Genomic DNA, 13,132 nt, shown 5'->3' on the forward strand with positions numbered 1-13,132 from the left:
TGATAGTTAAGATACGATCATAACAAACGATCAGACGTTATTGAATGCAACTCTGTTTCCACCATGCAATTTCATAATCTGATCAATTGAAATAAGAGCGTATTCATGAACAAAGCATCTCAGGGATGCCGATTGACGCAAAACGTTTGATAATGTCCCGTCCTGGCCGATCAACTCAGTTTGAGTGAATACATTTGAAATTGTGTTTAAATTGAACAATAGGAGGTAATGAGCATTCGATAATTTGTGGATTATATTGTTTTGATCAAATTGCACATTGATCAGGTATGAAAATTAAAGCGTGTATGGCCACCATTAGATCTACCATCTTCTGTGCAGTGCAATAGCCTGCCTGGTTTGATACTAATGGAAGAGCCTGCTTAGATTCATATTGCATAGTTATGGGAACTGTAAAGAAAATTGTATAGTGCACAGCCATTCGAGAGATCGGTAGTTGGCTGACAACAGGTCTTCTATGACAAAGAATTGCAGCATACTTCCTATAGTGCTGTGTGACGTCATGCTGACAGCTGTCAGTGATGTGACAGTTGGGTGGAGCCACATGTGCCCCGGAATCACTCCTCTCCTGTAGTGTATTAGAGAGGTAGAAGGAAGGATGGAGCTGCCCAATCTGCGGCAGAGACTGAACTGTTTAGAATACAAGAACTGGATGAAGCTGGCATTTGTCTGGAGATCCTAAAGAGCGCCCTGCAGGGATACATAGAAACGGGGATGAAGACGTTCCACCGACAGATCATCGCAGAAATTTCCCCCAGTGCCAGACACATACCTGGATATCAATGCAGGATTCAAGGGAAGCAGGTAGGTGGTGGCTATAGCGCTGTCATATACTGGCGAGCAGTACAAAATGAGATCAGCAACTCCAATCCATAGAAACCATTCACATAATGGAAGTAAAGTTAGATAGGAGAACATGTAGTAGGTCTGTCTATATTACCAATCATAACCTAAAGCAGAAAGATGACATGGTATTTACTGCTACAGAGCCACTGGGTTTTGTGATCTTGATCGAAATCACAAACTTGGTGGTCTATGCCATTTGTACAGGTAATCAGCAAGCTAATGTCAAACAAATGTGCATCTAAATAAAATACATATGAAACAATATTTATTTTTGTTTAGCTATTTATATATAGTAGGTGTACCTGCACTGCAAAGGGTTAAAGTGTATGTTACCCTACAAAATGTTTCTCCAAATATATGTGTGTGTTTGTATGTATATCTGTCTCATAGTAAGTTGTCTGACTGTGTGTAGGCTCCATCGAACATTTGCTGTCAAAATTTTCGGCCACAAATGTTTGAGAGCTGGCTCTCAAATTTTCCGCCAACTTCACTTTGTTGTCGGAAATTCCGAGCGGTGTACACGAGTCCGTCGCACAAAAGTTCCACGCATGCTCGGAATCATGCAGAAGGAGCCGCACTGGCTATTGAACTTTCTTTTTCTTGGCTCGTCGTACGTCACCGCGTTCTCACGTTCGGAATTTCCGACAACATTTGTGTGACCGTGTGTATGCAATACAAGTTTGAGCCAACATCCTTTGGAAAAAAAATCCATGGATTTTGTTGTCGGAATGTCCGATCGTGTGTACGGGGCATTAGGCTATATTCACACTGGCGACTAGGGCCGGTATGAAGAGTAGCGGCAGGAATCAGAAATTTCTGCTGCGGCCATTGGCTCCGTTCACTATCGTTACAGGCCCCTAGTGGCCACAGCTATTCGTGGGTCTCTGCACAGCCACTTTACGCGCGTCCAGCGGCGATCATCGCAGGTAATAGCAGGAATAGCTGCAGCCTTTGCAACCTGTAACTATAATGGCCGCACCTAGCTGCTGAGAGCTCCAGCAGGAATCCGAGGCCCCATTCACACTTGGCCATTTAGAATCACAGGCAGAATCGCCTCAATTCTGCATGCAACTTCAAGATTGCTTGCAAAACTTTCATTTGGGAGCCATCCATTCTAAATGGCAACCCAAATGTAATGTGATTTTTGCCTCGCAACAGAATCACAATGCAATCACAGCAAAACGCGACTTTAAAAAAATCACCTGACGTTTGTCACCCAAAAAAAGGAGCAGAAACTTCTTTTGAGCAACAAACGATCATAGGGCAGCTTAGTGGAATGAATGGGCTGCTTCATGCGTGACACGGGGAATCGCAGAAAGATCACCCACGCAAAATCGCAAGCAGGAACAAGAATTCACACTAAGCAAAATGTAAATGGGGCCTGCTGCTACTTTTTGTACCTGTCCTAATTGTCGGTGTGTATGTAGCCTTAACTTTTAATTTGCAGCATTTACTATATCTGGTTGATCCTGCCAGTCTCACTCTTTCCTTGTTGTAATCTGACCACGCAAAGCAGGGAAAACGGATCTGTACTTGTGCGGTCAGTTTGCATCTCAGGGTTTGCTATTCAAAACTACAGGATGCCGTTCGTGCCTGTAATGCCCCGTACACACGGTCGGATTTTCCGACAGAAAATGTGTGATCGGAGCGTGTTGTCGGAAATTCCGACCGTGTGTGGGCTCCATCGGACTTTTTCCATCGGATTTTCTGACACACAAAGTTTGAGAGCAGGCTATAAAATTTTCCGACAACAAAATCCGTTGTCGGAATTTCCGATCGTGTGTACACAAATCCGACGCACAAAGTGCCACGCATGCTCAGAATAAAGAGATGAAATCTATTGGCTACTGCCCCGTTTATAGTCCCGACGTACGTGTTTTACGTCACCGCGTTCAGAATGATTGGATTTTCTGACAACTTTGTGTGACCGTGTGTATGCAAGACAAGTTTGAGCCAACATCCGTCGGAAAAAATCCATGGATTTTGTTGTCAGAATGTCCGATCAATGTCCGACCGTGTGTACAGGGCATTAGATTATTATTCCAAATTCATAATACGGCACTTATAGGTGTTTATATTATATTCATGGCAAGCTTGCAAAACATATTTGGTTTTATGACTAGTCATAATAAATAGAGTATGTGTGAATGACCTTGATCAATTGATTTGATATGATCCTCATCTGAAGCTGAGTATTGCTGGGAGTTTCTGGTTAAGGCCCCTTTCACACTGGGGCGGTGGGGGCGTCGGCGGTACAACAGCGCTATTTTTAGCGCTGCTGTACCGTCGTTCTTGCAGCGGTATTCGGCCGCTAGCGGTTCGGTTTTAACCCCCGCTGGTGGCCGAAAAAGGGTTAAATCCGCTCGTACAGCGCGGCTATAGCCGCGGTATAGCCGCGCTGTCCCATTGATTTCAATGGGCAGGAGTGGTTTAGGAGCGGTGAATACACCGCTCCTTCCCCGCTCCAAAGAAGCGGCTTGCAGGACTTTTTTTACCGTCCTGCGAGCGCACCGCTTCAGTGTGAAAGCCCTCGGGCTTTCACACTGAACAAACAGCGGAGGCTGTTTAGGGGTGGTTTTCAGGCGGTATTTTTAGCGCAATACCGCCTGAAAACCGCTCCAGTGTGAAAGGGGCCTTAAGGTATCTTGGTATAAATGTCATGAGAAGGCAAAAATGGACACATGTCTACGTAGCTAAAGGAATAATACATTGTGGATTATATCCTGTTAAATTAAGTTTAGAGTAGTCTAAGTCATATCAATACGTATTAGTATATAATTAATGTAAAGTTGGTAATATGTGTTCATATTATGTAGATGTTTGGTTATATGACTTACATGATCAGCACATTACTTCAAGTATGGAGTGTTACATATGGGCTTGTCAATCAAACTCCATATGACTCTGAGTTAGAAAATGAAGAAAGTAGAAATATCTAGTATTCTTATATCTCAAGGGCGTTTCTGGATGAATAGCATTGATAGTCAGACTGACTTGAAAACAAAGTGTGAGTTTATTGATCACACAGTTGGCATCATAAATACAATGAAAAAAAGTATAACAGTTCAGTGTGGGTAAAAATATATGAAATCGAATAGTCATAAAGCAGTAATAAGCTTATGAAAGCATATGTGCTTCATGGCAGCTGACTTCAGTCTTCCATGCTGTTTTGTGAACCAAAGAGAAGCAGGAAATTACATTCTTAGGTTTCTGGCAGAATTCAGCTGTCCCAACTTATCAGTCTCTTTGTGTGAATATGTCAGTGTCATCTCTCTAGTGCAGGGATATGCAATTAGCGGACCTCCAGCTGTTGCTGAACTACAAGTCCCATGAGGCATAGCAAGACTCTGTCTGACCTCCAATATACAATACGTTTGCTTTGGTGATTATATAGTCAGGTCTGAGAATTGCTCAAAGCTCTCATTTTGGAGACAGCTTCCAGTTTGGAGACGGAAGGTTTCACCCGGGGTCAGGGGGCCCCAGCCGCAAGCCACGGGCCAGAGGTCTCATCAAGGGGTCAGAGGACCCAGCCAGCAGGTCTTGGTTCCAGGATTTAAGTCAGCTCCTATCAGGGGTGTCAGAAGAACCCCAATCCCTAGGCCAGAGGTGGGCCATACAGCAGGGCGCTGCCACTGAAGGCTAGAGAGCCAAGTGTGCGAGAGAGCTGAATGACACAGTCAAAGGACTGGTAAGAGGAGCAGCAGTGCTGCTCCACATAAGCCAGGTAGCTTGGTATTTTCATTCATGTTTTGTGGAAGAAAACCCCTGCATGGGCAATTGGTGTATAAGTGAACTTTTCCTTTACTCAATAAAAGTGGGCTGCCACGCCCTAAAACTACAGTTTGAACTCGTGCAGCTCATTGGAAATGCACCTGGTATTTGAGTTTATTCACCTCACCCCAATATATATATATATATATATATATATATACATACATACATACATACATACATACATACATACATACATACATATATATATTAGAGGTCGACCGATATTTGGCATTTTTTAATTAATCAGCATCGCTTGATTGTGCTGAGAAAAAAGGCCGATTATAACTTCAGCGCGACTTGCAAGTTGAATGAAGTCTTCAGTGGAGTGACTTCTCTCCTCTCTGGGCAGCCTGCCAAGTCTGATAAAATAAGCTAAAAAGATACAATGTTTCTACTTATCAATGAACTGAACTCTGTGTGTAGGAGTTCTCAGTTTAACCATTTAGAGACTAAATCTTTTCTGACATTTGTTGCTTACAAGTAAAAATCCTGTAATTTCTGCTAGAAAATCACTTAGAACCCCCAAAAATTATATATATATATATATATATATATATATATATATATATATATAATTTTTTTTTATGAGAGACCCTACAGAATAAAATAGCGGTTGCTGCAATATTTTATGTCACATGGTATTTGCGCAGCAGTCTTTCAAACGCAATTTTTTTTGGGAAAAAATACACTAATGAATTAAAAAAAAAAAAAACTAAGCAGTAAAGTTAGCCCATTTTTTTTCGTCCAAAAGTTTTGATTACCTGTTTTTGTGTATTTAATATTTAAGATATAGTTTTTTTATCTAAATTATACATACAAGTGAACTGATTGGAGGTTTGTTTTGTTTAATAAATGTTTAAATGTAAGAAATTTTCTGTATCACTTATTACATAAGTCTGCTTTCAAACTGGAGCGGGCAGGCGTTGACGGTAAAACGCTGCTAGTTTTAGCGGCGCTTTACCGTCATTTTAGCGGCGCTATTCGGCTGCTAGCGGGGCGCTTATAACCCAGCTAGCGCCCGAGGAAGGGGTTAAATGCGCCCATGAAGCGCCACTGCCGAATCGCTTTGCAGGCGCATTTATTTTAATGGGCAGGAGTGGTGGAGGAGCGGTATACATCGCTCCAAAGATGCTGCTTGCAGGACTTTTTTTAACTTCCTGCCAGCGCATCGCCTCAGTGTGAAAGCACTCGGGCTTTCACGCTGAGACTACAGGGGAGCCGTTTTGCATGCACTTTACAGGCACTATTTTTAGCCCAAAAGTGCCTGAAAAACGCCCCATTGTGAAAGGGGTCTAACTGTTAGATTTTATGAGATGTAGGGAAAAAAGAAAAAAAAAAAAAAAAAAATCGGCTTAACATATCGGCCCCAAAAAATCGGCATCATATATCGGCCAGCGATTTCTAAATATCAGCATCGGCCAGAGAAAAACCCATATCAGTCAACCTCTAATATTAATAAAATATATATATATATATATATATATATAATATATATATATATATATAATATATTACACACACACACTATCTCACAAAAGTGAGAACACCTCACATTTTTGAAAATATTTTTTTTATATCTTTTCATGTGACAACAGTGAAGAAATGACACTTTGCTACAATGTAAAGTAGTGAGTGTACAGCTTGTATAACAGTGTAAATTTGCTGTCCCCTCAAAATAACTCAACACACAGCCATTAATATCTAAACCGCTGGCAACCAAAGTGAGTACACCCCTAAGTGAAAATGTCCAAATTGGGCCCAATTAGCCCCTTTCCCTCCCTGGTGTCATGTGGCTCATTAGTGTTATACGGTCTCAGGTGTGAATGAGGAGCAGGTGTGTTATCACTCTCTCATACTGGTCACTGGAAGTTCAACATGGCACCTCACTCTTTGAGGATCTGAAAAAAAGAATTGTTGCTCTACATAAAGATGGCCTAGACCAGTGTTGGTGAACCTTGACACCCCAGATGTTTATTTCATGATGCTCATGCACTCTGCAGTGTAGTTGAGCATCATGTGAAATGTAGTTCCAAAACATCTGGGGTGCCAAGGTTCGCCATCACTGGCTTAGACCAGTGTTTCTCAACTCCAGTCCTCAAGGCGCCCCAACAGGTCATGCTTTCAGGCTTCCCATTATTTTGCAAAGGTGATTTGATCAGTTTCACTGCCTTGGTAATTACCACAGCTGTTTCATCTGAGGGAAATCCTAAAAACATGACCTGTTGGGGCGCCTTGAGGACTGGAGTTGAGAAACACTGGCCTAGACTATAAGAAGATTGCCAAGACCCTGAAACTGAGCTGCATCACGGTGGCCAAAACCATACAGCGGTTTAACAGGACAGGTTCCACTCAGAGCAGGCCTCGCCATGGTCAACCAAAGAAGTTGAGTGCACGTTCTCAGCGTCATATTCAGAGGTTGTCTTTGGGAAATAGATGTATGAGTGCTGCCAGCATTGCTGCAGAGATTGAATAGGTGGGGGGGGTCAGCCTGTCAGTGCTCAGACCATACGCTGCACACTGCATAAAATTGGTCTGCATGGCTGTCGTTCCAAAAGATGATGCACAAGAAAGCCCGCAAACAGTTTGCTGAAGATAAGCAGACTAAGGACATGGATTACTGGAACCATGTCATGTGGTCTGATGAGACCAAGATAAACTTATTTGGTGCAGAAGGTGTCAAACGTGTGTGGCTGCAACCAGGTGAGGCGTACAAAGACAATTGTGTCTTGCCTACAGTCAAGCATGGTGGTGGGAATGTCATGGTCTGGGGCTGCACGAGTGCTGCTGGCACTGGGGAGCTACAGTTCATCGAGAGAACCATGAATGCCAACATGTACTGTGACATACTGAAGCAGAGCATGATCCCATCCCTTCGGAGACTGGGCCACAGGGCAGTATTCTAACATAACTACCCCAAGCACACCTCCAAGACAACCACTGCCTTGCTAAAGAAGCTTAGGGTAAAGGTGTCTCTAGACCTAAACCCAGTTGAGCATCTGTGGAGCATCCTCAAATGGAAGGTGGAGGAGCGCAAGGTCTCTAACATCCACCAGCTCTGTGATGTCATCGTGGAGGAGTGGAAAAGGACTCCAGAGGGAACCTGTGAAGCTCTGGTGAACTCCATACCCAAGAGGGTGAAGGCAGTGCTGGAAAATGATGGTGGCCACACAAAATACTGACACTTTGCGCCCAATTTGGACATTTTAACTTAAAGGATGTACTCCCTTTTGTTGCCAGCAGTTTAGACATTAATGATGTGTTGAGTTATTTTGAGGGGATAGAAAATTTACACTGTTAAACAAGCTGTATACTCACTACTTTACATTGTAGCAAAGTGTCATTTCTTCAGTGTTGTCACATAAAAAGATAAAAAAAAATATTTACAAAAATGCGAGGTGGGTGTGTGTGTGTGTGTGTGTGTGTGTGTGTGTGTGTGTGTGTTTGTGTGTGTGTTTGATTTATTCATACATACATACATCTGTAGTCAGAGTCTTCAGTTGGAAATGCAATACCCTAACTACCAAGGCCTGAGGTGTGCCTAGGACTAGCTGGTCAGTATGCCTGAAAAGGAGGGCATACCCTGAATGTATGAATATGAAAAATGTATGATGTGTAAGTAAATGAAGATTTGGGGGAAACGGGTGGGTGGGAACCCCCGAATGCGAGCCAACTCAGGAACAGGCAGAGGAGGAGGGATATGTACCCCTCAGACTCCTCCCACAAATGCAGGCTAGTCTTTTGCCAGCCTTCTTACTTGTAGTCAGCCTTCAATTGGAAATGCAATACCCTAACTACCAAGGCCAACCCAAGAAAACAGAAACTAGAGAAGAGACAACAGACAACCAGACATGAGAACACCACCCCTCTGTAACTACCTAAGTATGAGGACGTGACCAGAAATGACAAGACCACAGCGCGTGAATGAAGTCGATGACAATTTCCCCACCCCCCTCTAGTCTATGTAAGTGAGCCTGAGTAACCTGCAGAGCAGCGACAGGTAGTAAAACTGAACACTCAGGGCTAGTGTACCTACAGACCGTTGTGGGTAGTTGTACAGGTGTAATGAGCGTGCATTGTATGACGTATGGTAGACAGGCGAGAAGATTGTGGTCAACAATCGTTTAAAAATGAAACCTCAGCTCGTATGGATCTGTAGACATGACAGACCCTGAGATGTGAGCACTAGTTAACTAACCCAGATTACAAACATGAACGAAGGTATGATGAGACATGGCAACCAACGAGGATGAAAACGGCTACCGGAGTATATGCCGTGACTGCGTGGCACCAATGCTACGACAGAACCCGCTAAAGACAGAACCCCTGAGACTGAATGCTGTGGCAGAGACGCTGTGGCAGAGACGCTGTGGCAGAGACACTGTGGCAGAAACTCTATGACGGAAACGCTTTGACAGAAATGCTGGGGCAGAAATGCTGAGACTTGAACGCAATGACTGAAACGCTATGACTGAGACAGAAACGTTATGACAGAAACGTTGATGGAAACGCTATGACGGAAACGCTATGACAGAAACGCTTTGACAGAAATTCTGGGGCAGAAACGCTATGACTGAAACGCTATGACTGAAACGCTTTGACAGAAATTCTGGGGCAGAAGCGCTATGGCAGAAGCGCTATGGCAGAACGCTGGCTGAAACGCTGAGACTGAAAACGCTGCTGGGACAGGATGCTTACAACAAAACGCATGTTACGCAAAAAAAGACTGACAGTGGAGCTAAGCAGTCTACAGGCCCCCCCCCCCCCCAGCCTGAAACATCAGGCAATCAGACCTCACGACTTGCAGAGATGACAAGGGACAGATAAAGATATATGCGCCTACACTATACCGAGCAGTATATGGTGTGTAGCTCAGAATAGAAGAGGATATCGGAATGTACACATGCACACAGACCTAAGGAAAGCTCAAACCTGGACTGCAAAGATGAAAGCAAGGATATTCACAACAGGGCGTCAGAACCCTCATGCATGTGAACTCCCCTCTGAAAGCTCTGACATCCTCCACACACACACACACACACACACACACACCCGCACACACACTTTCATCCGGTGTTGAAAAACATATGGGAACTGGCATAAATGGCATGCGCATACTGCCGTACCCTGATAGCCATGCAACCCCCCCCCACCACCACCACCACCAGAGCAGAGAAAAGCAAGTGCCGTTGTATGGACCTGGGATCTTAGCTCTCTCCACCTGGTGCCTGAAGGTAATGCCATGTTAGACTGAAACAACCTGGAATTCTGACACCTGAAACAATTCTGGTATCCCCCCTCCCCTTACTCTGATGCCCCAGGAAAGGATGAACTGCTGTGAGCGGGCAGCCCCCCCCCCCTGACAATGACGCCCCCCCGCACGACAGAGAGGCATCTGGCGCGGCCCCCCTGATGCCCTCCGCCTATGTTTAGGTATTTGATTTTGCTCTGTCATTACTGTGTTGCTGTGAGTCATAGACCAATATACATGCAATTGTTTGTACTTTGCTTTACCATCACCATTAGGGCCCTTTCACATGGGCTTGTACGGACTCTGCTTTGCTCAGCAGGGATCAATCCATTGAGCAAGCGGATGACAGGTCCGTCTCTGCACATTGTGCAGAGATGGACCTGTCAATGCCCCGCTGTCCTCTATGGATCATATCCGATCCGATTCTCCAGACGGATGAAAAATGGGATCTCTATCTATCTGGATTTCACAGACAGGATCAGATCGGATATCGGCGGATGTCAGCGGACATGTCACCGCTGACATCCGCCGCTCTATAGGGTTGAAAGGTTTGGAAAGCCTGTGTGAAGGGGGCCTTCCTCATTGAAACACACACTTTATTTTATTATTATTAATAAATATTTAATATATTATTAATTTATAAATACTTCTAGTATACCTGTATATGTATAAAATAGAATAGGGAAATCTTCGTGCACCTTGTGGAATGTAGAACATGGATTTCCTACAGCCCTGCTGCACAACACATGGCCTGCTGTCCCCCAGTTCGCAGCCCACTGAATATTGCACACTAGGTACACAACAGCCCCAAATGGTCCTAGCTCAGGCCACATTACAGCTCTGGCACAGTTAAACTCTAATGCCGTGTACACACAAGAGGATTTTCCCTCCAGAAAATGGAGAACGGAATTCCACTGATCTTTCGACCGTCAAGAATGCGGTGACGTACAACACTACGACGAGCTGAGAAAATGAAGTTGAATGCTTCGAATTGTTTCCGAGCATGCGTACGAATTTTGCGTGTCGGAATTGCTACAGACGATCGGAATTTCCGATCGGAACTTTTTCCGACCAAAAGATTAAGAACATGCTCTCAATCTTTTGCTGGCTGGAATTCGGCCAGCAAAAGTCCAATGGAGCATACACACGGCCGCATTTTCCGACCAAAAGCTCTCATCTGTCTTTTGCTGGCCGAATTTTCAATCGTATGTATGCGGCATTAAGCCTCGTACACACGATCGGATTGATGACCAACAAAACCGTGGACTTTTGTCCGAAGGGCGTTGGCCCAAACTTGTCTTGCATACACACAGCCACACAATTGTTGGCCAACAAATACGAACGTAGTGATGTACTACGTTGTTTTTCAGCTCTGTAGCGCCACCCTTTGGGCTCCTTCTGCTAATTTTGTGTTAGTAGAAGTTTGAGTTGATTTGCACTTTTCAGTTTGCGCTTTTCAGTTAGTTTCTGAACGGCCGTTCGTCAACCAGCCATGTTGCGGAATCGGAGGAGATAACGTGTTATTTATTATTGGCCTTGGAGTTATTGCTTTCATATTATTTTTTGGTTAAATAATGATTTGATTTGGTATATTTTTTTATATTTTTGGATGCATAGAATGCACTTTTTGGTTAAGTTCTATTGGCAGATATCATGTGTAATTGTATTTGTTTTCTTTTTTTAATGCACAATAAAAATAGAATAATACTTGGCTATGTGTTTTACTTCAAATGACAGTTTGGGAGTAGGCAGTTACATTTAAAAAAAATACAATGTAAAATTGACAAGGGACACCAACATAGTTGTATCTTTGATCTTAAAAACTATGGGATAATGGTGTTGTGGTAACTTGCCCAAATAATAATTTTAAAAAAAGCATAATAATAATATTCTTGATATCACTAGAAAAAAAATGCCTTTGAAAATTTGTTTGCAATAACTCCATCAGTATCACCAGCAAAGCTGCTTCATTATTATCCCATTAAAGAAGAAGAGAATGTGCGCTGCATTTCGAGATTTCATAATTTGCCGCGTCACGAATGTTAATTCTCCATTACAAACGCTAGTTTACAAGACCGACCGCTTCTGGCTCGTCCTTGCTTCCTTTTCCATATAGTATAATGCCTGTTCCTCTCCCCCTCCCTTCCTGTCATGTATGTGGTCTGTGTGAAGCCCCTCCCCCTCCTTGCCCCTTCCCTCCTAAACCTGAGACTAACAGCAGAGGAATGTGAGCCCCTCCCACTGGAGTCTCTCTGCTTGGGAGAAAGACCAGAGATGTGACTGCTGGGAAAAGGTATTTAAAGATTATATTGTTGAAAAAAAAACACACTGCCATTACTACTTCCCCATAAGAGAACATGTCATGGGAGTTTATTGTGGAGACTTTACAGCCACTTTAAATACTTGCATAGAGGCTTTATCACTGGTTGACCTCTGGGCTGAGATAAAAGGCACAAACTAATGCAGCTTTATAAGTTAATATATATTATTTTTTTTAATGCAACAATTCAAGTACCTGAATTTGACCTGATGTCAGCGTCTTGTAATCCCCCTCTACAGCAGCAATGAGACTGAGTAAGGGAAGGGCGGGACTGTGAATTTTTCATGCAAATATACTGAGAGAGCAGAGTGAGTAGAGGCATGACCTAATCAAACTCCTGCTGCACTTTAACTGTCTAGTCATGAATGAAGGATTTGGAATGAATGAATGAATGAAGGATTTGTAGAGCACTGCAAATGCGAACTGAATCGCCTCAAGGTGCTAGAAATGCATTCTCTGTTGCCAGCTCTTAGAAAAGGAAGGTCTTTAGTTTTTTCCTGAAGGCCTGATGGTTTTCTTCCATGCGGATGTGGGTCGGAAGAGCGTTCCATAGTCGAGGTCCTTGGACTGCGAATCTTCGCTCTCCCTTTGCTTTGTAGCGATATTTGGGCATGATGAGGAGGTTTTGGTTAGCTGATCGAAGGCTGCGATTGGGTGTATAGTGTTTTATTTTATCCTGAAGATATAGCGGAGCGTTTCCTTGTATGCATTTGTGGGTGAGGCAGAGGGTCTTGAATTTGATCCGATTCTTTACGGTTAGCCAGTGTAGGCACTTTAGGGATGGTGAAATAGATTCCCAGGGTTTTTTTTCCTGTTAACAGTCTTGCCGCCGTGTTTTGAATGAGTTGTAAGCGCGCAAGCTGATATTGGGGTAGTCCTAAGTATAGCGAATTCGCGTAGTCGAGTCGGGAATTGATGATTGTTCC

The 13,132-nt window shown here is 43.5% G+C and overlaps 1 protein-coding gene across 1 annotated transcript in view; it reads left to right on the forward strand.

Annotated features, from left to right (window-relative positions):
- Positions 1-601: 601 nt before the first annotated feature.
- The window catches only part of LG02HXorf38 (linkage group 02 CXorf38 homolog), a 34,031-nt gene continuing 21,500 nt past the window's right edge, over positions 602-13,132 (forward strand). Inside the window, 2 exon segments of the mRNA XM_073616327.1 lie at positions 602-674; positions 677-822. Coding sequence (XP_073472428.1) covers positions 617-674; positions 677-822 — 204 coding nt within the window. The 5' untranslated portion in view covers positions 602-616.

This window comes from Aquarana catesbeiana, linkage group LG02, assembly GCF_042186555.1.
Source record: "Aquarana catesbeiana isolate 2022-GZ linkage group LG02, ASM4218655v1, whole genome shotgun sequence".
NCBI classification, from domain to species: domain Eukaryota; kingdom Metazoa; phylum Chordata; class Amphibia; order Anura; family Ranidae; genus Aquarana; species Aquarana catesbeiana.